At 46.5% G+C, this 25,574-nt stretch overlaps 1 protein-coding gene across 1 annotated transcript in view; it reads left to right on the top strand.

Moving 5' to 3' along the window:
• The first annotated feature begins 24,523 nt into the window (after positions 1 to 24,523).
• Positions 24,524 to 25,574, top strand: part of PRKAR2A (protein kinase cAMP-dependent type II regulatory subunit alpha) — a 40,877-nt gene continuing 39,826 nt past the window's right edge. The window contains exon 1 of the mRNA XM_066596807.1: positions 24,524 to 25,028. Coding sequence (XP_066452904.1) covers positions 24,752 to 25,028 — 277 coding nt within the window. The 5' untranslated portion in view covers positions 24,524 to 24,751. The remainder of the gene's footprint in view (positions 25,029 to 25,574) is intronic.

The raw sequence follows: 25,574 nt of genomic DNA, 5'->3' as shown, positions 1-25,574 counted from the left end.
CAGGGAGGTCGTTTGTCCTGTTCCCTCCTCTTCCGTACCAGTCTCTGTTCCCGTGCCTATGGAGGTGAACCCGCTGGACCCCAAGGAGCGACGCCGGATTCGTGTATTGCATCGTCTCTGCCTCTACTGCGGGAAAGCTGGACATCGGGTGATAACCTGCCCCCTGAGGCCTCAGCGATCACAGTCTGAACCGGCGGAAGAGCTCCAAGTCCTAGGCGATTGCAGGGAGGATCGCCTAGGACGGCAGGTACTTCCTAAACTTATGGTACCTTGTCAGGTTAGATTCCGGAACTTTTCCCGCCCAGGGCAGGCGTTTATTGATTCCGGAGCAGCTGCTAACCTGATAAGCATGCGTTTCGTTAGACCCCTGATGGCTGAATTTGTGGCGCTGAAGACGCAATTCGTTTTACTAGCATTGATGCTACCCCTCTTACTACGGGCTTGGTACGATGGAGGACCCCAGTGTTACAGTTCACGGCGGGGAGTTCCCACTCGGAAGAACTATCATTCCTGGTGATGGAGAAAATGTCGATAGACATGGTACTAGGGATGCCATGGCTGGCCCCCAATTTGATTGGGCCACTGGGGAGCTGACCCAGTGGGGACCATCCTGCCATAGCCATCTTGCTCCCCTTCCTCTCTGCTCAGTTGATACCGCGCTCAGTCCCTGTGGTCTGACTTCCCTTCCTACCCCGTCTGCCTGTCCTGCTGTTGATGTCGCCACCGATGTGCTGCAGGGGGGATGGAAGGAAGTGCAAAAGAATCTGGAAGTGGTGGGGTCTCGTACGCAGTTGCGTAGCGGGAAGAGTCTGTCTGTATCTGAGCCGTACAGGGTGGGACAGAAGGTGTACCAGCCCTCTGGAAATCGCAAAAGGAGGGTTCGCAGGGTGTTCCATAAGTCGTTATCGAAACCTGTTGTCACTTCGGTGATTTGAGCTCACTGCCAGTTATTGGTTCTGTTTGCATCTGGTCAGTCTGTCTGCAGTTACTCTCAGCCAGTCCCTAGTTGTCTGTCAGCTTCCTTCTAGTTACCTATTGCTCAGTCTTGTTCCTGTTGGTTTTTTTCCATCTGCCTCCTCTGTCGGCACTCTGTCCCCCCATTAGGTAGTTCATCTTGTCAGTCGCCAGGTCCCTAGCCAGCGCAGGGACCGCCGTCCAGTTGTCCGCCTGGGGTTAGCCAGGGCTGAAGCAAGTAGGCAGGGACAGTGGGGTGCGGGAAGTTCAGGGCACCCCATCTGGCGCTCGGGGGGTCAGAGTGCCGTAACACTTCTATAGCGGGAAAAATCTTTGAAGAACTTATAAAACAGCATGTATGCATATACTTAGATGAGAATGGAGTAATTAACCAGAGCCCGCATGGATTTGTAACAAACAAGTCATGCCAGACGAATCTAATTTCCTTCTATGACAGAATCACTGCATCGATCAGGGAAATACAGTAGATATAGTATATCTTGACTTTAGTAAAGCATTTGACAAAGTATCTCATACCATTCTTATTGAAAAAATGACCAAATATGGGATTGACAAGGCAACTTTTAGATTCACAACTGGCTGAGTGATCGTATGAGTGGCTGCACATCCAATTGGAAGATTGTGTCAATTGGAGTACCACAAGGCTCTGTCCATGGCCCAGTGTTGTTCAACATTTTTTAAATGAGGGGAATTGAGAGGAAACATTAAATTTGCTGACAACACAAAGGTAGGAGCCATAACTAACACTAGAGAAGAGAGAGAGGATTCAAAAATATCTAGAAAAGCTTGAACAGCGGGCGGCAACTTACAGAATGGTATATAACAAGGAGAAATGCAAAGTCTTACATCTGAGCAAGAAAAATGAAAAAAGAACATACAGAATGGAAGGAATTGAGCTCAGCAGCACCATATGTGAAAAAGGTATACTAATAGATCCAGAGTGAACATGAGCCAACAGTGTGATGCAAAGAAAAGGCAAACAGAATTCTGGGATGTATTAAGAGAAGCATAGAGTCTAGATCACGTGAGGTAATTATACTCCTCTACTCTTTCTTAGTCAGACCTCATCTGGAATACTGTGTCCAGTTCTGAGCACCTTGATTTAAAAAAGACATTAACAATCTGGAACAACTTCAGAGAGAAGATACCAGGATGGTAAGTGGTCTGCAAATCATGTCCTATGAGGAACAAATAAAGGATCTGGGAATGAAAATGTTTAGCTTGGAAAAACGTAAGCTAAGAGGAGATATAATAGCTGTCTACTAATATCTGAAGGGCTGTCACAGTGCAGAGGCATCAGCCCTATTCACATTTCGACAAGGAAAGACTAGAAGCAATGGGATGAAACTGAAAGGCAGGAGACACAGATTAGATATTAGAAAAAAACTTTCTGATGGTGAGGGGGATCAATGAGTGAAACAGGTTACCACGGGAAGTGGTGAGTTCTCTTTCAATGGAAGTGTTTAAAGGCTGGATAGACATCAGTCTGGATGATGTAGTGAATCCTGCACTTAGCAGGGGGTTGGACCCGATGACCCTGGGGGTCCCTTCCAACTCTACAAATCTATGATTCACAGAGGGAAGGCACTCCCTCTGTAACGTAAATCAGCCTTTCCTCAGCCATGTAATGGCTGCCAGACAATGGCATCTAAGTCTGTCATGGTCTGTGATTGCTATGAGAAGCAATAATGCGTTGCAGTACAGAAGTAGTGCAATGTATTATCAGTGCGATCATAACATCACAGGTTCCAATCCTCTACAGAGATTTAAAAATGTAAAAAAAAAAACATTTTTTGTACACTTTTCCCTCTAAAAAAAATTAAAAAAAAACATTTGTTAGTGTTGCATCTATAATGGCATGTACAATAAAATGAACACGACACGGGAATCACTATATTAAAAAAAGAGCCAATATCCTTTTTTTTACTCATTTCACCTCCCAATGAAAGTGATCAAGGCCATATCTTCCCCAAAATGGTAATAATAAAAACTACAGCTCGCCATGCAAAAAGCAAGGCCTCATAGAGCTCCATCAACTGAAAAGAAAAGTTATGGAACTTTGAAGACTGCTATGCAAAAATGAAAAATATTTTTTTAAAAAAGGGGTTTTATTGTGCAAAAGTGGAAAAAAAACCCCAAAACATAATTTTGATATTTTCGTAATTGTACCAGCGCAAGAAAAAAAATGCTGCATGATTAGCGCAAAAAAAAACTACGCCAAAATTGATGTTTTTTCTCCCAGCCCTCAAAAAAAAATTTTTTTTTCAAATTGTTGCATCTTATTAAGTATATTGCTTTTTTCTGTGTTTTTTTTTTATTGCGTCCTTAGATCCAGAATAGGCCATATGACTAAGGAGTGAAAGGGGTTATCCAACCCACCTAAAATATTTTGAAACCTACTTAGGAAAACATTACAGAAACCATACTTGCCTCACCTAAAGCCCTGCCGCCTCTGTTCTGGCAGTGCCTGGTCCTGGTCTCCCACTGCTGTACTTCCAGCTGCAGCAATGATGTCACTGAAATCAGGGACATGTGACTGCTGCAGCAAATCCACAGCTCACTGCGGTTAGAGATTGGTTGCAGCGATCACATGTCCCATTGTCAGGACATCATTGCTGCTCCAACAGGAAGTAGAGAGTAGTTTAGAATCGGGCACCAGTGGAATGTGAGCGGCAGAGGATTGGGGGAAGTGAGTAGGTTTCTTTTATGATTTGCTACCACCCTAAGCAGATTTAAAAAACATTTGGGGGCTTGAAAAACCCCTTCAAGCTTGAGTCACCACACTGGTATCTTGCAATGAAAATAGCCTCCAACAGTCATACCGAGCGATGCCGTGTGCGGGCGCGCAGATTTATATCCTTCTATAAACTAACAGCTTCTAAAAATACATCAAGCCGTTGTCCAAAAGGTGAAACTTACTGGAAATCTGCAAGAGCTGGTAAAACAAAGAAGAGGCAGAGGTTATTGTCAAAACATAACAGAAAGAATTCTACAAGGTCACAAAGCTGATACTGAGAGGCGACAGTCTGCAGCCCGCGGCTCTCCAGCAGTTGTGAAATAGTAAATGTAAATGACAGCATCTTAGTGATAAACGTTCATCACCCTTTTTGTTATTTTCACTTATGTTTAACCAGCGCAAAGCAGGAAATAACATAAATCTATTGCAGCTGCAGCGTTCCGTAGGGTGACCTCGGACACATGGCATACACTGAAGAGCTGGGAGGGCAAGATGCTGGCTTGTTCTGTGGTGGCACCTACCACGCTCCATCCCGGAAGGACGCACACAGCCAAGGCCAGGGCAGCACTGGGCCTCTTTCGGGCACCCCTAAGCTAGCGATGCCCAATAGATGGCAGAACAGGGATTGTGGTTGTCACGGGTGACGCCACCATTCCGGTACCGCCCGGCATGAACATCGGCGGAGAATAAATGAGCCAGAGACAGCAATATAGTACCTCAGGGCCTGGAATAACTTTTACGTGAATAAACACTCCAAGAAATCAAGATAAATTTAGACAGTGCTCCAAGTGCAGGTAGCGTTATAAATATATACAGACAGACTTGAAAATGAGTACCTCCACACAGCGATCCCAGACTTCAGGATGCCTGTGTGTGTGACAATTGTAGACGCGTATCTCCACCCAGCGGTCCCAGACTTCAGGACACTTGGGCGTGAACAATTGAGTAGAAGAGTACCTCTGCACTGGGCCTTGTGTAGAAAAGCCATAGGACTGGCTCACATTCTCTCTCTCTGGGGGCTCACTCACTGCTCATGCTGATCCTTGCATTTGGGAAATCTCTCCCTCTCTTCCATCTTCAACACATGAGGACTGAAGGTGCCCTCATGTGCCTCTGTGCTTTGCTCTATCAGCTCCAGAAGATGGACACACGATGAAAGCCAAGATGGAACTCTGAACTCCTTTCCCGCTCTCAAGCACTCACTTTTATAGCCTCACTCATACCACGTCACAGGACATAAATTGATACATTTACCATATGTGTGAGTATGACATTGTGTTATAAACACTAAACACCAAGATGGATAATATATGATGAAAACCTTAGGCGAAAACGCCTCTATAATGGAATTGTGTGTTATTTGATAATAACTCTGTGTAACAATTACACTTTGCCCATGCATGTTTTCCTAAAAATGTCAGTAAAAAAAGAGTTTAAAAAAAAATTGATACATTTACAAACAGTCAGCTGGCATTTTGCAGACATCAACCTCTTATTTGCTGCAGCTGTGCAATACACATAACAGAATGACAGGACAGTTTTGCACAGAGCATCTGTATGATATTATGGAAGGGGCCAGGAAAGTATGTACTGGGCCACAACACAGCTAATTGGTAACTGTCAACATGTTGCTGTTAACGGATCTGATATTCCCATTATGTGTGTCTCTTTAAGTTGCACAGGTCGCTCTTAGGTCCTGGAACATAAATGGGCCCTAATGGTTCCTCTGTTTCATATGAGGAGGCCAGTGCTGAAAATGACATTAAATAGTTTGGGGAAGAGGGGCTGTTACGGATTCTGCATTGCAGCCCATGAACTTCAAGTAAGGCCTCCTGCACACGGGCAGATATTTGCTGCGGAATCCGTGGTCAGTGTCCGCAGCGCGAATCTGCAGCCAATACCGCCCGTTACTTCCTATGAAGATTCGCTGCTTCCTACACACAAGCGGAAATCAATTGCAATTTCCACTCGTGGGGGAAAAAATTGCAGCATGCTCCATCTTCATGCGGGCATAAACATTGAAGATTGGCCGCAGATTCCATGTTGCCACTAGGCTATGGCGCGGGAATTAAGAAAAAAAAAAAATCTGTACTGCGCATGTGCGACGGGTCCATCTGCAATATAGAAAAGATGGCAACAGAGCAGGTACGAGTGGACGCTGCTGCCAGAGCATGGTTCCGCTGCGGGATTCCGCATGCGGAATCCAGCACTGCCGTTTGCAGGAGGCCTTACTCCTTTGTCTCTAACACTTAGGCTGGCTGCAAATAACCGGTTTTGCATTGCGGAATCCAGAGTGGGCGTCTGCCTCCGGGTTCCGCAGCCAATACCTTTAATAGCATGCTATGGAAAAGTGCTTTTTTGTACACACAAGCGGAAATCAATTGCAATTTTCTGCTCTAGGAGGAAAAATCGCCGCATGTCCTATTTTTGAGTGGATTCCGTGCAGATGGTTTCCATTAAAGTCAATGTAAGCCGTCCGATCCACTGCCCTTCCGCAATTGCCTTGTGGAAAGGCCACGGATTCCGCGTCATCGCTGCGTGATGACATGGGAAAAGCAGGGGTTTAAATAAAAAAATTCTGTACTGCACATGTCCAAAGACGAGCTCTGCTGAACATCCGCAGTACAGAAGAGGTGGCCAAAATGACAGATATGCGTGGATGCCGGCAGGGCACAGGGTCAAATACCGCTGCGGGATCCCGCATCCAGAACCAGACCAGGTCATGTTCAGCCGGCCTTAGAGCATACCTATTAATTTACAAAGAATGGAAAGAGGGACAGCAGCAGCATGCAAATTTTTTATGTTACAATCAGGCCTTTCACACAGGCTACAAAATCATCACTACAAAACGCATGTATGTGAAGCTCGTGGTTTCCAATGGGTTCATCCACATAAGAGATGTTTTGTAGCCTGAAAGAACCCATTGGAAACCATGGGCTTCACATACATGTGTTTTGTAGTGAGATTTTGTAGCCCGTGTGAAAGGCCTGAGGGCCCCAAACAATGAATTATGAAAGCAAATGTATCATTGGCGCTACGGTCTTTGAAGAGTGGAGCCAGAATTTTTAATCACATGTAAAATTAATTCCTGATTAATTCTAGCTCCACTCTTCAAAGACAGCAGCGCCAGTTCTCCTCTTCTTTCATACATTCATTGTTTGGTTTGCTGGACCCGTTTCCCGGAGTCCTGGCTGGAGAAGATCTACAGCAGTCTCATCTTATCCTCTACATAGCGCTATTCTAGCAATCATTAGTTTTGCTGATGTGTGCGCTATGGAAGCACTTTTTGTCTTATTGACTTTCAGCCCTAGTACTCCACACGCTGATAGTGCTTCCTTAGTTCCCCATATACTAAGTGTCCTCATAGTGCCCCATATGCTAAAAATGGCGCTTTAGTGCCCCATACCCTTATAGTGCCCAATTAGTGCCCCAAACACTCATAGTCCTTCACATGCTAAAAGTACATGCTTAGTACCCCACATATTCAAGGTTTCCCCTTAGTGCCCCACATACTGATAGTGACCCCTTAGCGCCCCACATACTGATAGTGCCCTCTTACAGACTTAATCCCCCCTAAGCAGCACAACATTGTGCGCTCAGAGCACACCTCCCAACTGTTCCAGATTCAGCATTTGTGTATTTGTTCTTAGGATGACGAGAAGGATGAGCAACCAAGCAGGTCGTCTCCAGTGGCAGCAGAAGTCAGAGGCCAGCCAAGTGTCACGGAGCGAGGAGGAGTTCCACACAGGATCGGAGAGAAGAGATCAGACAAAAGAAACGAGCTTGTGTCCTAGGAGGTGCGAAGCGCAGTATCAGGTGGAATCTAAGAGTGGTCATCCTTACTATGAGGGTGGCACTGAGGGGGCATTTATTGGATCATCCAGGACACCAGCTTCGGCAGCCTTAGTGTGCAGGATCTAAAGGCCCAGTTGCAACATATGTAGATAAGTAGATAACATACGGAACCTGTATGCTTCCATGCTCAACCGTTTCTCATCATGTATCCAGGCGGCCTGATGGGGTATTAGAGCTCCTATGAAGTGCACAGTTTTCTCCAATGAACATATCCTTTCATTATAAGGCCGGGCTCACACACATGTCCAGCCTAATATTGTAATCACTTACACATATCATCATTACATTCACACACATGAAGCTTCATTCGATTCCAGCAACTCCTTTTTAGTTAATTATAATTTTATCACTAGGAGTACTTTTCTATGACAGTCCGATAATCCAGAATACTGGGTAATCTGGCACCTTCAGGACTCCATGACCTCTCATGTTACCTTGCTTGAAAACTTTCCATGCTGAAATTCTTGTTACTCAGTGCCAAGCCGACTCCGAAACTATAATTTTACTTAGTAAGTTATTATTACGGTATGATGAAACGAGCAGGGAAGACATGGAGCTGAACATGACGAGCGGCTGATAAATATCCTGGCTTCCGGCTCAGCACAGAAAATGTAATTTAGCCCAGAGAGACTATTCCCAGCGGCTCACTAAGCTGGCATGCTGATACTGAATGGCCATTTCCTGTGTGGATAGATTGCATGCCTTTCATCAAATACAACTAGATCCTGTTATGTCCTACAGCGTGTCAGGGGAGACGCTCCGCACTTCTGATTGCAGGCTACCTCCACCCACCCAAAAGACCACAAAATAGCACAATATTAGTCACTTCCTGTCCCCGCGTCCTGGTGGTACACTTCTTAAAGGGGCCTGTCTCAACTCTTGACACATCTGATTTAGGGCTCATTCACACGGGAATATGCAATTTTGGTCCATGAAATACGCAGCCTTTTTACTCCATATATATAATAATCACCTTTCGGCTAAATCCACACAGGCGATCGCGACTTTACCGTCAGCGATTTTTTTAAGAATAATATTGCATCACTGCCACCCGCAATAAAATCGTGTAAAAGGCCATAGGAATAAATCGCAAATGGGAATGAAACCATTGTAAATCACTGGCTTCATATTCGGCTTTCTACTATCACAGCAGGCAAAAATCACACAATTTTCTTGCCCGTGTGAAACCACCCTTATTTATACATCATATGCATATTACATCACATGATATTGGTCTCCCAGAGGTGGGGCAGGGGCGGAGCTAATTCCCAGAACTTAGCCCCGCCCCTGTCCCGTCTCCTCTCATTGCAAATAGTGCAGAGGGGCGGAGAGGGGGTGGAGAAGGGGCGGGAGCTCAGAGCACTGCTCCCGGCTCTTCCAGCCTCCTCCCCCTGCAGAGAAAGACGCAGTATATCGGCCGGCGTGAATACCCAGCCGATATACGGTCGTCTGAATGCACCCTAAGTTACATATGACTTTTTTTTTATCCCTTTTTGTGTGCTTTTTGGGGGCGAAATGAACAAAAAAAACCATGTTGGCTCTGTTTTTTCTATAGCATTTGCCTTACAGGATAAAAAGAATGCTCAGTTTATTGTACAGGTGGTTATGGGTGTGGCGATACCAAAAATATTTTTAGAATTCATTTTTTACAGTATATATATGTTTTTTTTTTGTCTTTTTTTTCACTTTTGATTTCCTTGTAGGGGATTTGAACCCGCAATCTTATGATAGCTTAGATAATACACTGCAGTACTTCTCTCCTGTGGTCTATTATCTCTCTTCATTCAAAGTAAAAGCCATGGCAGATCCGCAGGTCATAAAGTGACTACCGTTTGGCATGGCAGCCCACTAGCCCTCCAAAATTACATGGCATTGGGTTGATGATATCACAGAGGGCACTCTTGGGCTTGTGCCATCTACATGCCGTAAATATAAGGCATTTCGTCTGAAACTCTTCTCACCCATGACTTACATGTACATCATACGGCAGGAAGGAATTAAACACCTAATTATTTTGAAGGGAAGGTGAGGGTTTCTGACTTATAAGATCCTTTAGGACAGTCCATTAAAAAAAATCATCACTCTCAAACACCTATTTTTGGAAGAAAGAGTAAAAATACCTAAAACCGCCAAAGAGACATTTGTATCCCATATAGAACCTCAGCGCTGTTGGTTATTATACATTGGTTTTGTCCATCACTCATACAAAGAACATGACTGATGAGCTTTATGTCAACTTCTTACCCACATTTGCCTATTTTCGCTGATTTTGCAGATCTTTTACATAGTCCAAATACATCACTATTTAGTGTGAGGGATTTTATTTATGTGTGAGGGTTTTGAAATATCCAAGTAGTATTTGACTTTTCGCACTTGTTTTTTCAACGTAAGAAGCTTTCAGATGACATGGGGGAGAGTGACACCGAGGGTCCTGATGACCCTCCACCGTTGTGTGGTCATGGAAAGGGTAAATAGTAAAAAAAAAATTTGGTCGATTAGATGTAGAGATGAGCGAGTATACTCGCTAAAGGCAATTGCTCGAGCGAGCATTGCCTTTAGCGAGTACCTGCCCGCTCGAGACGAAAGGTTCGGGTGCCGGCGGCGGGCAGGGAGCTGCGGGGGAGAGCGGGGAGGAACGGAGGGGAGATCTCTCTCTCCCTCTCTCCCCCCGCTCCCTCCTGCTGACAGCCGCTACTCACCGCTCCCCCGCGCCGGCACCCAAACCTTTCATCTCGAGCGGGCAGGTACTCGATGAAGGCAATGCTCGCTCGAGCAATTGCCTTTACCGAGTATACTCGCTCATCTCTAATTAGATGTCTTTATTTTACCATTCTTGGTCGCGATAACAGGTTTCGGTCTATAGCAAATTTCCCTTTCACTTCCTTGCAGGTGTCACCTTGTCCAGAGGATGTCAATGTAGTTGAGGGGCTAGAAGAGGGGCTACAGATGGTCCTGCCATGAGTCTTTGTGGTGCTGCTGTAGCTGCTATGCTCGGTATTCTGCTAGATGGCAATGATGACCAGGATGTAGCCGGAGATGACGCCAGTCATGCTAATGATGATGCTCAAGATGAAGATGTACACTGTAACTTTCTGAGGTGACTGTGCTTCATGTGTACATAATAAAGAAATGTTATTTGATCATCTGAGGCATGACTAGGTCAAGGTGATTTCGTGTTCTAAGGAGGTTACACAAATTGCACTCCTCTTGCAACCCCGAGAATGAATTAAAAACCACCTTACTTCACCAATGATTTTTAAACACCGTATAAAATCATCATCATGGGCTATCACTCGTGGCCGAGCACGATTGACTTTCAAGCATGGGGGCTTTGGAGTAAGTTTGTAGATGACTATAGAGAACTATTCTTGATCTGCAGGATCTCTTGCATTGGGGACATCTGTTTCCAAGGGAAGATGGTCCAGACAAGGGTTGGCTTGACGTGCTTTCCCCTTTATCGTTTCTCTCTTTCGTCCTCCATTTAAGCCGCTTTGAAATTCACAGTGCTGTTGTTAATGAATGACCCCAAATTGACTGGTCGAGGGCCAGAGCTTCCCAGTTCTCGATGTCTATGCCACAGTTTTTAAGGTTAGCTTTAAGTCCATCCTTAAATCTCTTTTGTTGTCCACCAACGTTCCGTTTTCCATGCTTGAGTTGAGAGTATAGTAATTGCTTTGTGAGACGGTAATCGGGCATCCGCACAATGTGGCAAGTCTATCGAAGTTGATGGTCAAGGATGATCGCTTCAATGCTGGTGGTCTTTGCTTCTTCCAAAACGCTGACATTTGTCCGTCTGCCTTCCTCAAAGGCAATGCTAATGGAATTGTTCCAGAAGTTGAGAGTGACGTTTGTAGATTGTCCACATTTTGTAGGCATATGACAGGGTTGGTAGAAGATTAGTTTTATAAACAAGCATCTTGGTTTCCCTACCAATGTCAGGGTCCTCAAACACTCTTTGCTTCATTCCAAAAAATGCTGCACTCACAGAGCTCAGACAGTGTTGTATTTTGGCGTCGATGTTAGCTTTTGTGGAGTGGTAGCTGTCAAGGTAGCGGAAATGGTCAACACTTTCAACGTTATACCATTAAGCTGTATTTCTGGCATTGCAGAAGGATTAGTTGGTGCCTGCTGATAGAGCACTTTGGTTTTCTCAACGTCTGTGTGAGGGAGGCCTTAGAAGCTTAGTTCCAACTGATGAACGTAGGGGGAGTATGCCATAATTTGTTGGGCCATAGATGACCTTTGTGGCTTTAAAAGAAACTGTGCATCATGGATATCTGCAAAATGATGGATTTCTTGAGCCTTTTTTGTCCACCAGATGTTCTTGAGTTCTCTGGTCCATCTTTGGACCTCAGCTTTTGCACTAGTGCAGATCTTTTTCTTAGCAACACAGTTGGTGTCTCTTTGCCATATTTGGAAGGCTTTCCTTTTCTTATCAATTAGTTGTTGGATCTTGTTATAATTTTCATCAAACCTGTCTTGATGTTTCTATGGTGAGGTAGAGGCCCTGATCAGATGGTCTCTTCCATGCAAAAAACACCCATCTTTTACAGAAAAAAGACAAGTAGCTGGCCTTAGACATGTCTCATTACCAATGGGATATTTTCATCTCTGCAGCCGTGTTAGGAAGTTAGGAATGTCCAGTAGTTTCTCTGTTAATGAAGACCATGAAAAGCTTTTTTATTTTTCATTTTACGTGGATTGGAACAATAAAAAATTAATGTGATCGAAACAGTATGGTGGTTCGCTGGCTAGCACTTGGGCCATGGGTTCTACCAGTTGAGTTTCCATATGGAGTATATACACTGAATGGACTCTTTATTATCCCATCTAGTAGTGCATCGGACCCTCAGAACCGCAATTCATTGTGACGTCCATCCACAGGTATCAGACGACCCAGGGTGCGCCAAGATAACCTTCCCAATACCATCACTGCACTTTCACCAGCCTGATAAGACGGGGTCATCGATTCAGCTGTCAGTGATAAAGAAGAGTTCTCAGCGCAGCTCAGCTTGTGGTTTTATTGCTGTAGAGATGCACGTTAAGCTGACAAACGATGGCTGTCGGGAAGTCCATGGACAATATGATTTATGCAGAAAGAAGGAAGGTCTGCAGGGAAGCGTCACTACATTCTGCTCTGCAGCAGCCTAGAGAGGTTAGATCTGGGCAAGCAGATGAAGGGTTTATGATTAGGCCATTAAATGTCACGAAGCAGTGATTTAAATCCAGCCCGCTCACGCCCGGTTCGCCGTGTTCTCTTATTATATGTTCTGCTTATTTTCTTTTCACAACAACGATGTATGACGCTGGTGTCATAAACAGGTGGGTGGAAAAGTCCTCCCTGTGCCTCTGATCTTACACTGAGGTTTTTGTCCCAGGGAGTCTGCAAGAAGAAAATTGTGGCAAGGTAGTCTGCCCTCAAAACACTACCTCAATGTGGCACCGCATGGCGGCACACAAAGGCGGGGCTGTGTGCTGCCCCAAGTCATGGTCAGACCCTTATTCCAATTCATGCATATTCTTGGAATGTGGGATGAGATCAAACTAGAAGGAGGAAATTCGACTATAGGTACAATCACACCTCATGGAGCAAATGTGTGCCAAAATCCACATGCAGCAGATTTTCATTGCAGAATTATCTCATTGCATTGCAATAAATGATTTCCGTATTGAAAATCTGCAGCATGATTGTCTGCCATTGCTGATTTTTTTCCACTACATGCAAATAGGGTTTGTTAAAGGGGTTTACCAGAATTAACGTTTATCACCCATACACAGGTTGGTGATTATAGTCTAATCACTGGGGGCCTGCTGAGACCCCCAGTGATCCTGAGAATGGGGGATTTGTGTCCCCCTCTCCTCCTCAGTATGCGCTTACCGCAACCAGGTGGAAATGAAATGCAGTGATGACTGTGCATGCATGCGGTGCCGCTGCATTCATTTTCAATAGGACTGCCAGAGATAGCTGAGTACAGGCTCTCAGCTCTTTCCGTCAGCCCCATTGAAATTAATAGAGTGATTACCAACAGTATTGTCATACTGTTTCTGCCGTCACACGGCTAAACGTCTGACCATTGTCTGTGTATAGCATCCCTCACTCTCCACCTCGCCATGCCGTGCACATCTCCAGCCCCTTTACCTTCTGTATCACCCCAATACTTGTAGTATGTAAGCTCGTTGGAGCAGGACCCTCACCCCTATTGTATCAATCAACTGATTACTATGTAACCGTGGTTCTGTAATGTTTGTACTTTTGTCTTTCTGTATCCCCCTGTCTATGTAAGCGCTGCGGAATATGTTGGTGCTATACAAATAAAGTTTATTATTATTATTACCATCCATGCGTGGCAATTGCTCCATTCAATGTGATGTAATTGCTGGTGGGAGAAGCCTCCCCATGATGATAAGAAAAGGGGAACACGGGACACTCATTCTTGGGATCGGTGGAGGTCTCAGCGGTTGAGATACACACCAATCAGACTTTTATCACCTATCTTATAGATAGGTGATAAAAATTAACCCCTTTTAAAATCCCTTTACCTTACATTGTATTATACATTGATGTGGAATTTCAGCTCGCATTTCGATCAATTCCACTGTGTGAACTCACTCTAAACAGGAGGAGAATATGGACTAAATGGCCTCTTTATTAGAACCCCAACACTTTTGTGATTAGAGCTTCCCTGTAGCCGTGACCCCGGAGTACAGCATGAAATCACATGACAAGTTTTCCATGGAACAATTTCATATTAGATGGGAAATATGGGAATCCATATTAGATGGGAAACTCCAGTGATCTGAGCGACTTCCAACAAGGCCTGGTCATCAGTGCTAGACTAGCCAGGGCCAGGATTTCACTGCCAACCGTGGGGGGGTTTCTCATGTAACGGTGTAGACAATATACTGAGAATAGCGTGATCAAGGAAAAACATCCAGTGAAAGGGGATCCTGTTGATGGAAACCACTTGTCACTGAAAGGGGTCAGAGGAGGATGCCAGGAATGTTCTTACCAACAGACGCAGCACAGTCAAGAGCAGCCAAATACAACACTGGTGCTCCAACTAAGGTGTCTGAACGCACATTTCAGCGTTTCTTAGCACAAACAGCAGACGAACAGTTCAAGCACCATTGTGTCTAAGAGAAATAGAAATGTGAGACTCAATGAGGCAAAACTGGATTACTGAGCAGTAGAAAAACATTGCCTGGTCAGATCCAGATTTCTGTCGCTCCGTGCTGATGGGAGGTCAGAATTTGACGCAAGCAGCATGAATCAATGACCCCTTGGAGGTGGAGTAATGGTGCAGTGAAGGTTTTCTGGGCACACCCTGGCTCCTCTGATACCTGTGGATGGACACCAAGGCGAATTGTAGCAGTTCTGAAGGCTAAAGGAGGTCCGATGGGCTACTAGATGGGGGTCTGTAATAATGAGGCACTGGGTGTAAATTATATTTTAGGTACCAACTCAGACAGTGTGGCTGCTCAGCATCTGCATTAAGTCAGTCACTGGAACATCCAAGGCATTATGCGACTTAATCTTGCCATTTCGCTTCTTATTTTCAGAGCTATCGGATTAATATTTGGGTTGAAGACTGAAATTGTAATGCTTCACACATGCGGCCTCCTCAGCGCTGCTCACCACTTAGTTCTCCGAGATGGATTTTCAGTAAAGCATAATTTTTTTTCTGCATGATGTCACCGTGCAGATAACACTGGGTGTAATAGGCAAATTGCATTCACTCTCAACCCGATAATTGCTTATGGTAACCAGCTGCTCTTAGACGCTCGTCTTTCACACTTTATGCCTATGTGCTGCACAATATTTGAATAGATGGAGCTATTCGTTACCCGCAGCACGCAAGTCAGAGGCATTATGCAGGAGGCTATGTGTTTTATGAGATCAGTATCTGCAGCTCCAGTGTGATTGCCTGTAAGATAAAATACATTAACTCGGGTTCACTTGGGGTCACGAGTGACATGTGAATAAAAAAAAGACACAAAACAAGTGTTCAAGTGAACATAGCCTATAGTCAGGCGGGTGGATGTGGATCTGCCTTGGCTTAGAGCTAACTGGGGACGCTGCACCTAGTGTTACCCTGGTTTTCACCCTTGACTCTTCCAAGTAGGATACAGTCTTTGCCGCGGGGTCCCCAAGCCGTTACATGCACAGATAGCCCCGATAGTGTGGCTACTGATGTTGCACAGAGCCGAGTAGCAGGAGCTGATGGTGCAAACTATGGTGTAGGGGTCGAGCAGACAATGGTCAGGGCTGGCTGCACAGATGCAGCAACAACGTCCAGGCAAAAGGTCAGGGCAGTCAGCAGTTCAATAATCAAAGCCAAGATCAGTGATCACATAAATCAGAATCATCAGAACCGGAACAAAGAAAAATGTTTGGTACCATGTTAGCCAGTAGAGCAAAATGTGATTGTTCTCAGTAAGAGAAACCAAGTAATCTTGTAGACATTATACCTTTTAATGGCTAACAAAAATATGTGATGTTATTGCGAGCTTTCGAACCTACTCTTCCTCAAGCTTAAATGAAATAGATCAGAAGATATATATATATATATATATATATATATATACATACTGTTACGTTCGTCCTGGACTGCCAACAGGAACGGGGGGCAGCCAGAACGGATGCCAAAACTAGGAATACAGGTGGCTAGGCGCAGGGCATAGACAGACATAACACAAACCAGAGACTGACAACACCTAAAACACTCACCAAACTTCCCCGCACATATAAGCAGATGTTATAGCTATAAAATTATGAGGTATTGGTTCATATATTGGCCAAAATACTTAAGCCCGCAAGCCACTACAAGGCTCCTTGTTGTCATGTGGGTCCCTACACTATCACAACAACATCCTCAAGAAACCTGCCTGCAAGCAGGGCGATCACTCCGATAAGGGCGGCCCGGCACTGGAACCTAAGGGCCACACCACCAGCCAAGAGATGATACACAATCTAGGAGGACAGGACACAGTTCACACCTACACAGCCTGGAACCCAAACACAACGGAACACACCACATGTCTGGCAACCAGCTCACACCCACAGAGCAACAAGCATGAATGCAAACACCAGCAAAAATGTGCTCCTAGAACCCATAGTACTACAGATCCAAGAAGCACAACCTAACACATTTGACAAGGCACAGAAATGGTGTGATTAATTTGCACTTAAAACGCTGCCAGAACAGGATGAGCAAAGGAGTAGATACATATTTAGTCCACTGATAGGAATGTGTTTTTGTGGTCTCTGTATTTGTATTAGGGGGTAACCAGGCCAGCGTATTATCTCTGCTCCAGATTTATTATATTCTCCACTGATGCAAGAAGCCCCCTCCAAGATTCATTCCAGTCCTGACAGTGTGAAAGGTTGTTATAAATGTGTGCTCCCAAAATTCTTCTGTGACGTTGGGATTTAAAATTGCCTGTTAATATAATAACTTTCATATTTTCTATGTTGTGTACGTAGAAAAATGCTCCACCACAGGTAATTCTGTCCTTCTCTCTTTGCATGGCGATGAGATCTTATTTTCGTTCTAAGTTTTTGTCCTGTTTCCCTAACATAAAGGCCTCCAACAGGACATTTACTGAACAGGATCAGGTACTCAACATCAGATGTGGAACATGTGTGTCAGGGAACTAGGGTCCGGGTACTGGAAGTCCCTGAAACTGCCCTAAACCCCTGTCCCTACCTACTTACCCCCCTGGGCTAAGCCGCAGGGTGACAACTGGCCGACGGTCCCTAGACTCTCTAGGGAAGTGGGGCAAGAGGTCAGACTACAGATACTGAGACAAACAAACACTGAGGAAAGGCAGACAATCCGGGTTGGCAACAGGAAGGTACACGGTACAAGGGGTCAAGCGAAGGCGAAGTCAGGGTCAAGTAAATAGTCAAACAGGGAGACAGGCAAATCCAAAAACCGCGAGTGCAGCAGAAGACCTAACTAACACTGGCAAATGCTGGAAGGAACAGAGGTGTTTAAATGCTGTCAGAGCTCCCGCCCCAGCAGCTGATTGAGGTGGGGAGCCTGACAGCAGCAGAGTTCAATCACGGAGGCGCTGGGGAACCTGCCCCCCGCCCTGCTGGGCAGACGTAGACCAGGGACGCACGCCTGGTTGTCATGGCAACGCGGGGCGGCACCCGCCGCGTCCTTAGCAACCCGGCAGCAAACAGGTTTACAGCGGCCAGGGCAGGTTACCAGAACCGGGGCTCCCCTGCGCCGCACAGCTGCAACCCGGGTGATTGGGCCGGCAGTGTGGGCACAGAGGCCCCACGAGCCGCCGGTCCTGACAACGTGAATGTCCCCGGGATCTTATAGTCCTGCTGTGTGTTTAGGATTTGTATCCTGTCTGTCGTCAGTACATGTGAGCAGGTCTTGCAGCTCCTTACTAGCTCTTTCTCACAAGCGTGTTTTTGCGCCTTATAGGCACGTGAAAAGATCGCATCTAATAGAAACAATCAGATGAAGGAATTTTACACGTGCAAAAAGCTTGCACCTATCAAATATAGAACATGCGACTGCAAAGCTCGCATCTAAGGTCTGTGCTGCGAGAAGAGATAGAACCTGACCTATCTTTGATGCGTGCTGCGCAGGAGTTTCCATCGCTTCCTATGGGAGCTGGATAACACGCACCACGCAGCTTCTCATCGCGTAAATGGGCAATTTCACTGCTAATTAAGCTTGAGACTTAATAGTTGGAAATCGCCCGTTCATACTATTTTCTCCCAAGCATTATGTGATTTTTTTGGTGCAGCTATTTGAGCGTGAAAACCACACTTGTGTGAAAGAGCCCTACATGACAGGGGTAAGTTCCTTTTTGTGTGTCAGAGGGCAATGCACTCCTGATTATAAGGTTCCTCAAATTTAGTGGTTGCCTGTAACGTACGGTAGATGCCTAATATAGTAAGATGTGGATTGTGGTTGGTGGGGGACCAGATTAGGGAGTTTGTGCTGGTCCTTTAAGGTCTCATGTCCACTGGACAATTATAATTACAAAATCCACGCAGGTGACCCGCATGTGTTTTCCACGCCCATAGGGATGCATTGGACACCCGCATGTAAGTAAATACCTGCGGATGTCCTTTTTCCCTGCCGCGCGGATCGCACGTGCGGGAAATCATCTGCAGCATGCTCCATTTTCTGCGGGTCCCGCAGGTTTCCATAGAAGCCTATGGAAGCCGTCCGTATCCGCGGCACACCCGCAGTTGAATTTCTGCTCTCCGGCGCGGGAGTGCATGCCGAGCATATCCGCCAGGCCGAAGAAAGAAGATCCGGCCGCGACGGAGGGAAGATCTGCTGCATCCGGACAGGTAAGAGAAATCAATTTTCAGGCCTTATCTCCGCGGGAAAGGAGGGACCCGCTGCGGGATTCTGCATGGAGAATCTGTGCGGGCCCGAATTTCCTAGTGGACATGAGGCCTAAGGCTTCATGTCCACTTGGAAAATACAGTCCACGCAGAATCTGCCGCGGATTCCCGCAACAGATTTGCTTTAAATGGTATTTTTTTTGCATGCAGATATCTGCACACATTGCTATTAATGTGATAGGAATGTTGCCGATCCGCGCGGAATCCGCGGCAGAATGGAGCATGCCGTGTTTTTTCTCCTGCGCGTGAAAAACGCAATTCTTTTAAATTGCCATCCGCGGATGCAAAAATCAATTTAATGGACCGCAGATGGCCAATGATTCCGTATGGGCAAAATCTGCTGCGGATTCCACAATTCCATTTAGCTAGTGGACATGAGGCCTAAGGGTGCTTTTATACGGGATGACTTGTTGGGCGTAAATGCAAGACAGCTTGTCCCAGAGAGAATCGTTCCTGTGCTCTTACACAAGGCACGATCATCGTTAGCGAACGGAGGTGGAGCTGGGATCCGTGGTTCAGTTTTCTGCATACAGAAATTGAACGTCGAACGAGAAGCAGACAAATTCTCATTTGTTGTTCAGTTGGGGCATTTACACTGAATGAGAATTGTTCCGATTCCTGCTGGATCCTGCAATCTGAATGATTTATCAGCCCATGTAAAAGGGCCCTAACACAGTGGGCGGCCCAACGACAGGTAAGTGGCGGCGGTAGTGCGCCGTGATACTTACATATCATGGCTGGTAGCTTACTGTAAAATAGTGCACCAAGCAGCCCATAGATGCGGTGATGGCGGGTATCAAATTATTCCACTTGTTGTGTAGACCTCTCAGCAGATTACAGACTGCAGTTTAGGCTGGATTCACACCGGCAAGTGCAATATCGGCCTGACAACCTCGGACCAATATCTCACTCTTCTCAACATGCGATTTTTGATGCAATTGTGATGCCTCTTGTGAGAAAAATGCATTGCATCGCTGTACATGCGATTTTCAGGCGCATTAAAATCGCATGCTATTTCCATAGGAAAAATAAAGAAGCACATTGCCTTCACATGAAAATCACATCTGCATGCGGGTGCGATGTGATTCTTTTTTTCTCTCATAGACAATAATGGGCAAGATCACACAAAAATAGCAACGCTGCAAGTGAAAAATCCCTCATGGAAATATACCCAATGTAAATGATGGGTTCTACTTTCGTGTGAGCTTAGCGCATCTCACAACGCATGAAATTCACGCAATGACAATGCCCATATGAAAACACCCTTAAAGTCTCAGATTACAGACTGTTAGTTAGGCCGGCTGTCCACGGGCGATGCGGTATCCCGCGGCGATGTTCCGCCGCGGGAGCCGCCACCGCCGGTCAGCCCTATCTAATAGATAGGCTGACCGTGGAGAATGGGGGCAATTTGCAGCATGCTGCGAATTGCCCGCCGCGAGCGGAGAATCGCAATGTTTCTCCGCTTGTGGACAGGTTCCGGCGCTTTCCACAGCAATGCTATGGGAAGCGTCGGCTGGCGTGATTCGCCGGCAGTTTACCGTCGGTGAAATCACTGTCGTGGACAGGGGGCCTTAGGGTGGTAGTTTGCAGGCTGCTGTTTAAAATGACAGATTGCAGACTGCTGTTTAGCGGAGCAGACTTCAGATTTGCGTGTAGGATAGTAGTTTACAGACTGCTGTGTAGCCAGCAGATTACAGACTGTTTAGGGCAGCAGATTTCAGACTACCAAGCAGCATTGGCAGATTACAAACTGAGGCTTTATTCACACGAGCGTTTTTACGTCTGCCGCAAATCGCAACCATCTGAAGTATTCGTTCAGATGAGTGATGTTAAGCCGTGTAAAAGCATTGTGCCAGAAAAAATAGGACATACGCGACCGATATATGCTGCTGGCTCCCATAGACTCTTATGGGAGCTGGAAAAAAGGGAAGGGGAGGCAGCTTGCAGGTGCCTCTCTTCAGGCATTTGACGTCATTCCGAGGATTTATGCAGAGTGAGGGATTTCCAGTCTGCGGCGCATTTTTTCGCTAATGTGTCGCACCGGGTCCTGTGAATGGATGAGGAAATGCTGATTAAGCTCAGGACTCGATCGCGTCTTTTGTTCATTCACGCGATTTCAAGGCAGGTGCAGGCGACTGTCAAAACGCATATGCTCATGTGAAGGAGCCCTGACATGTTGGGCACTAGATTACAGACTGCTGTGTAGCATGGCAGATGATAGACTGTTTAGGGTAGAGGAGACGAATTTCCTTGTAGGGCAGCAGGTTACAAACTGCAGTGTAGCGTACCAGATTACAGACCACTGTTCAGGGTAGCAGATTACAGACTACTGTTTAAGCTAATTTTACACGGGTGAGTGCGATATTGGGCTGTGAAACGTGGCCGAACATCGCACTCCGGAACGTGCGAATTCCCTGCAGATGCGAGGAGTTTTTGTGTCAAAAATGCCTCACATCACTTCGGGTAAGTGGCGATCCTCAGGCACAGCTGAAAGCCGCGCAGGAGAATTGTCTATTGTTTCCCATTGTTTTCATTGGGAAACCTCACATTGCATCGCACTCTCGTGCACCTCGCACGTCTTGCAATGCTTTTGCTGGCCTCATCTAAAACAATGCGCAAGACGTTCCGAGGGAACGCCCACAGACAGGACATGCTGCGATTTTCTTCCCCACACCGCGATGCAGGGAAAAGAAATCACTCGTGTATATGACCCCATTCAAAAGAATAGGGTTCATATTTGTGCAAGAAATGTCCTTCTTGCAACGCACATATCTCGTTCAAATTTTTTTTCAGTCGTGCCAAAGCGGCCTTACAGTAGCGGACTGTGTAGGATAGTAGATTACAGACCATGCGTGTGCATTATTACTGAGCGAAAGTATGTGGAAGCATTATTGCTGAGTGGGGGCATTATTACTGATGGGGCATGCGGGTACATTATTACTAAGGGGGCCATGTAGGAGCATTATTACTGAGGTATAGGGATGTGTGGGGGCATTATTACTGAGGTATAGGGATGTGTGGGGGCATTATTACTGAGGTAGGGGGATATGTGGGGCATTGTTACTGACTCGGGGCATACAGTGGCAAGCGCTACGGAATAAGTTGGCGCTATAGAAAGATTATTATTATTACTGAGGTAGGGGGATATGTGGGGGCATTATTACTGATGGGGCATGCAGGTACATTATTACTAAGGGGGCCATGTAGGAGCATTATTACTGAGGTATAGGGATGTGTGGGGGCATTATTACTGATGGGGCATGCAGGTACATTATTACTAAGGGGGCCATATGGGAGCATTATTACTGAGGTATAGGGATGTGTGGGGGCATTATTACTGATGGGGCATGCAGGTACATTATTACTAAGGGGGCCATATGGGAGCATTATTACTGAGGTATAGGGATGTGTGGGGGCATTATTACTGAGGTAGGGGGATATGTGGGGCATTGTTACTGACTCGGGGCATACAGTGGCAAGCACTACGGAATAAGTTGGCGCTATAGAAAGATTATTATTATTACTGAGGTAGGGGGATATGTGGGGGCAATATTACTGAGGTAGGGGGATATGTGAGGGCATTATTACTGAGGTAGGGGGATATGTGGGGGCAATATTACTGAGGTAGGGGGATATGTGAGGGCATTATTACAGAGGTAGGGCGATATGTGGGGGCATTATTACTGAGGTAGGGGGATATGTAGGGGCATAATTACTGGGGTAGGGGGATATGAGGGCATTATTACTGAGGCAGGGGGATATGTGGGGCATTGTTACTGACTCGGGGCATACAGTGGCAAGCGCTACGGAATAGGTTGGCACTATAGAAAAATTATTATTATTACTGAGGTAGGGGGATATGTGGGGGCAATATTACTGAGGTAGGGGGATATGTGAGGGCATTATTACTGAGGTAGGGGGATATGTGGGGGCAATATTACTGAGGTAGGGGGATATGTGAGGGCATTATTACTGAGGTAGGGCAATATGTGGGGGCATTATTACTGAGGTAGGGGGATATGTAGGGGCATAATTACTGGGGTAAGGGGATATGAGGGCATTATTACTGAGGCAGGAGGATATATAGGGGCAGTATTACTGAGGTATGGGGATATGTGGGGGCATATTTACTGAGGTAGGGGGATATGAGGGCCTTATTACTGAGGTAGGCGGATATGAAGGCATTATTACTGAGGCAGGGGGATATATAGGGGCATTATTACTGAGGTATGGGGATATATTGGGGCATTATTACTGAGGTATGGGGATGTATGAGGGCATTATTACTGACTCGGGGCATACAGTGGCAAGCGATGCGGAATACATTGGCGCTATACAAAGATTATTATTATTACTGAGGTAGGGGGATATATGGGGGCATTATTACTGAGGTAGGGGGATATATGGGGGTATTATTACTGAGGCAGAGGAGTATATGGGGGCATTATTACTGAGGCAGGGGGATATATGGGGGCATTATTATTGAGATTAGGGGCATACGGTGGCATTATTAATGAGGTGAACATGTGGGTGCATTTATTTCTAAAGGGGGCATTAATCCTGAGGGGCATTTTTACTGTGCAGGAGCATGATGAAGCATTATTACTGAGGGGGATATGTGGGAACATTATTACTAAGGCGGACAAGTGGGGGCATTATTACAGACATGGCACGTGGGGTATTATTAGTGAGCAGGGGCATTGTTACTGAGGGAGATATGTGGATAAATTATTACTTATTGGATATTACTATGAGCGGACACAAAGGACGTTGCTTAATGTAAAAGGGGAAGGGGCCTAACATGAAGAAATGTTGCCACAGTGTGCATTCTTGGGCGCGACTGGCATCGCACGGGCACTCGGTCCATGTGCTGGAGAGCGCACATCTGCATGCTACATCCTCCTGCAAGATTTGCACAAATATAGAACATGCTGACATTTTTCCGTCTCTCGGCATCGCTGCGCAGAGAATCGCCCGTGTGAATACACCCACGACAGATAACGGCTTGTATTGTCATACAAGTTTGCTAGGTCTCACAACCACAAATCTTGCAGGATTTTCTCGCACCTAAGTTGGGAGGCGCGCGATACCCACAAATTACATCGCCATCGCCCATTTTCTAGAACTGGGGCAAGCCTTCTTTTCTCTCACATTATACCCAAGCAATAATACCCTATCATGCTGTGACTTTTGGTTATCGTCCCTTGTGGACAAGCCAACACTACACAATATCAGGGTTTTTATATTTGTATAGCATTACATGCCAGGCAAGCTGTGACTTGTAGTGCTCGGTACCCCCTCCTCCCACACTGACTGACTGCACATCTTTCAAGGCCAAAAAGCAACTGCTGACGTCAAAGGGGCGCGGCCAGACAAGAGAAGACACGTCCTGATTGGTTCAGGGGGCGGAGTCCTTTCATGCAAATGAACCCTGTGGTACCCGGCCCCTCTAAAAAAAAAATGAGTCCCAGCGGAAGATCTGTTGGTGACGTCAGTGCTGCGTCCCTCCCTCTCCTCCAATAGACCAGCCCCCTTTTTCCCGCCCTCCTGCTGTGCGCACACCCGCAGCCCCTCCACCTCCTCTTCTGGTTTAGCAGGATCAGTGCGCGCCGCGCTCGCCGGTCCTTTTAGGCTGTGTGTGAGGTGAAGCCCGGAGTCGCCGCCGCCTCAGCCCCCCAGCGGCCGCCAACGTGCGTGTGTGACGGGGGGAGGGAGGGGGGTTCACCAGAGGAGGGGACGACTCCTCCGGTCCGTGGAGGTTACAAGTCTGTACCGGTGACAGTGCAGCCCCCCGGGGGACGATGAGCATCGAGATCCCGCCCGGCCTGACCGAGTTGCTGCAGGGTTACACGGTGGAGGTTCTGCGCCAGAGACCGTGCGACCTGGTGGACTTCGCCGTGCAGTACTTCACTCGGCTCCAGGAGAAGCGGCTGCAGGATGGCGCCGGGGCGGCCGCTGCTCAACGGCCTCACGGCCGCGGGGTCAACTTTGACGGGGAGCCGATGCAGACCGAGTCCAACGGGGACGAGGAAGAGGAGAACGATGACGACGACGAGGAGGACGACTCCGACTTTGAACGTAAGAGGCCCGTAAATAGGCCCGGGCAGAGCTGCTGCAGAACCTCACAGCTGTCACTCCGGTGGTCTGTTTAGTAGTAGATTACTCTTAAAGGGGACGTGCCCTAATTTCTGGCCTGTCATAAAGTGAGATCTGTCCTGTTGGAAGCCAGGTCAGACCTTGAAATTCCCCCCCTTCTCCCACCCCCTGTAGACGGATTGGATCTTGGAGCTGTGCAACACGTTTGGCGACTTGTTGGAAATTATTTGCATGTCCCCTTTAAGACCAATCAGGTGACAAACCTGATATATCCTACTTATATTTATCTTGCAGTTAATCATGGTGGCGAGGGGTCTTCAGTCCTTCACCCCAAACTTCACCTGATGACTCTGGTGCTCCCTGAAGAAGGTATATGTACTGTGCCCAAACTTCCCCCCCTGCATAGGATATCTGTACTGTGCCCAAACTTCACCCGACTCCTCCGCTGCCCCCTGCAAAGTATATCTGTACTGCGCCCAAACTTCACCTGGCTCCTCCGCTGCCCCCTGCATAGGATATCTGTACTGC

The sequence above is a fragment of the Eleutherodactylus coqui genome, chromosome 3 (genome assembly GCF_035609145.1).
Source record: "Eleutherodactylus coqui strain aEleCoq1 chromosome 3, aEleCoq1.hap1, whole genome shotgun sequence".
Classification (NCBI taxonomy): Eukaryota; Metazoa; Chordata; class Amphibia; order Anura; family Eleutherodactylidae; genus Eleutherodactylus; species Eleutherodactylus coqui.
Note: the sequence above shows the minus strand (reverse complement) of the source record. Positions and strands in the feature narration are given on the sequence as shown.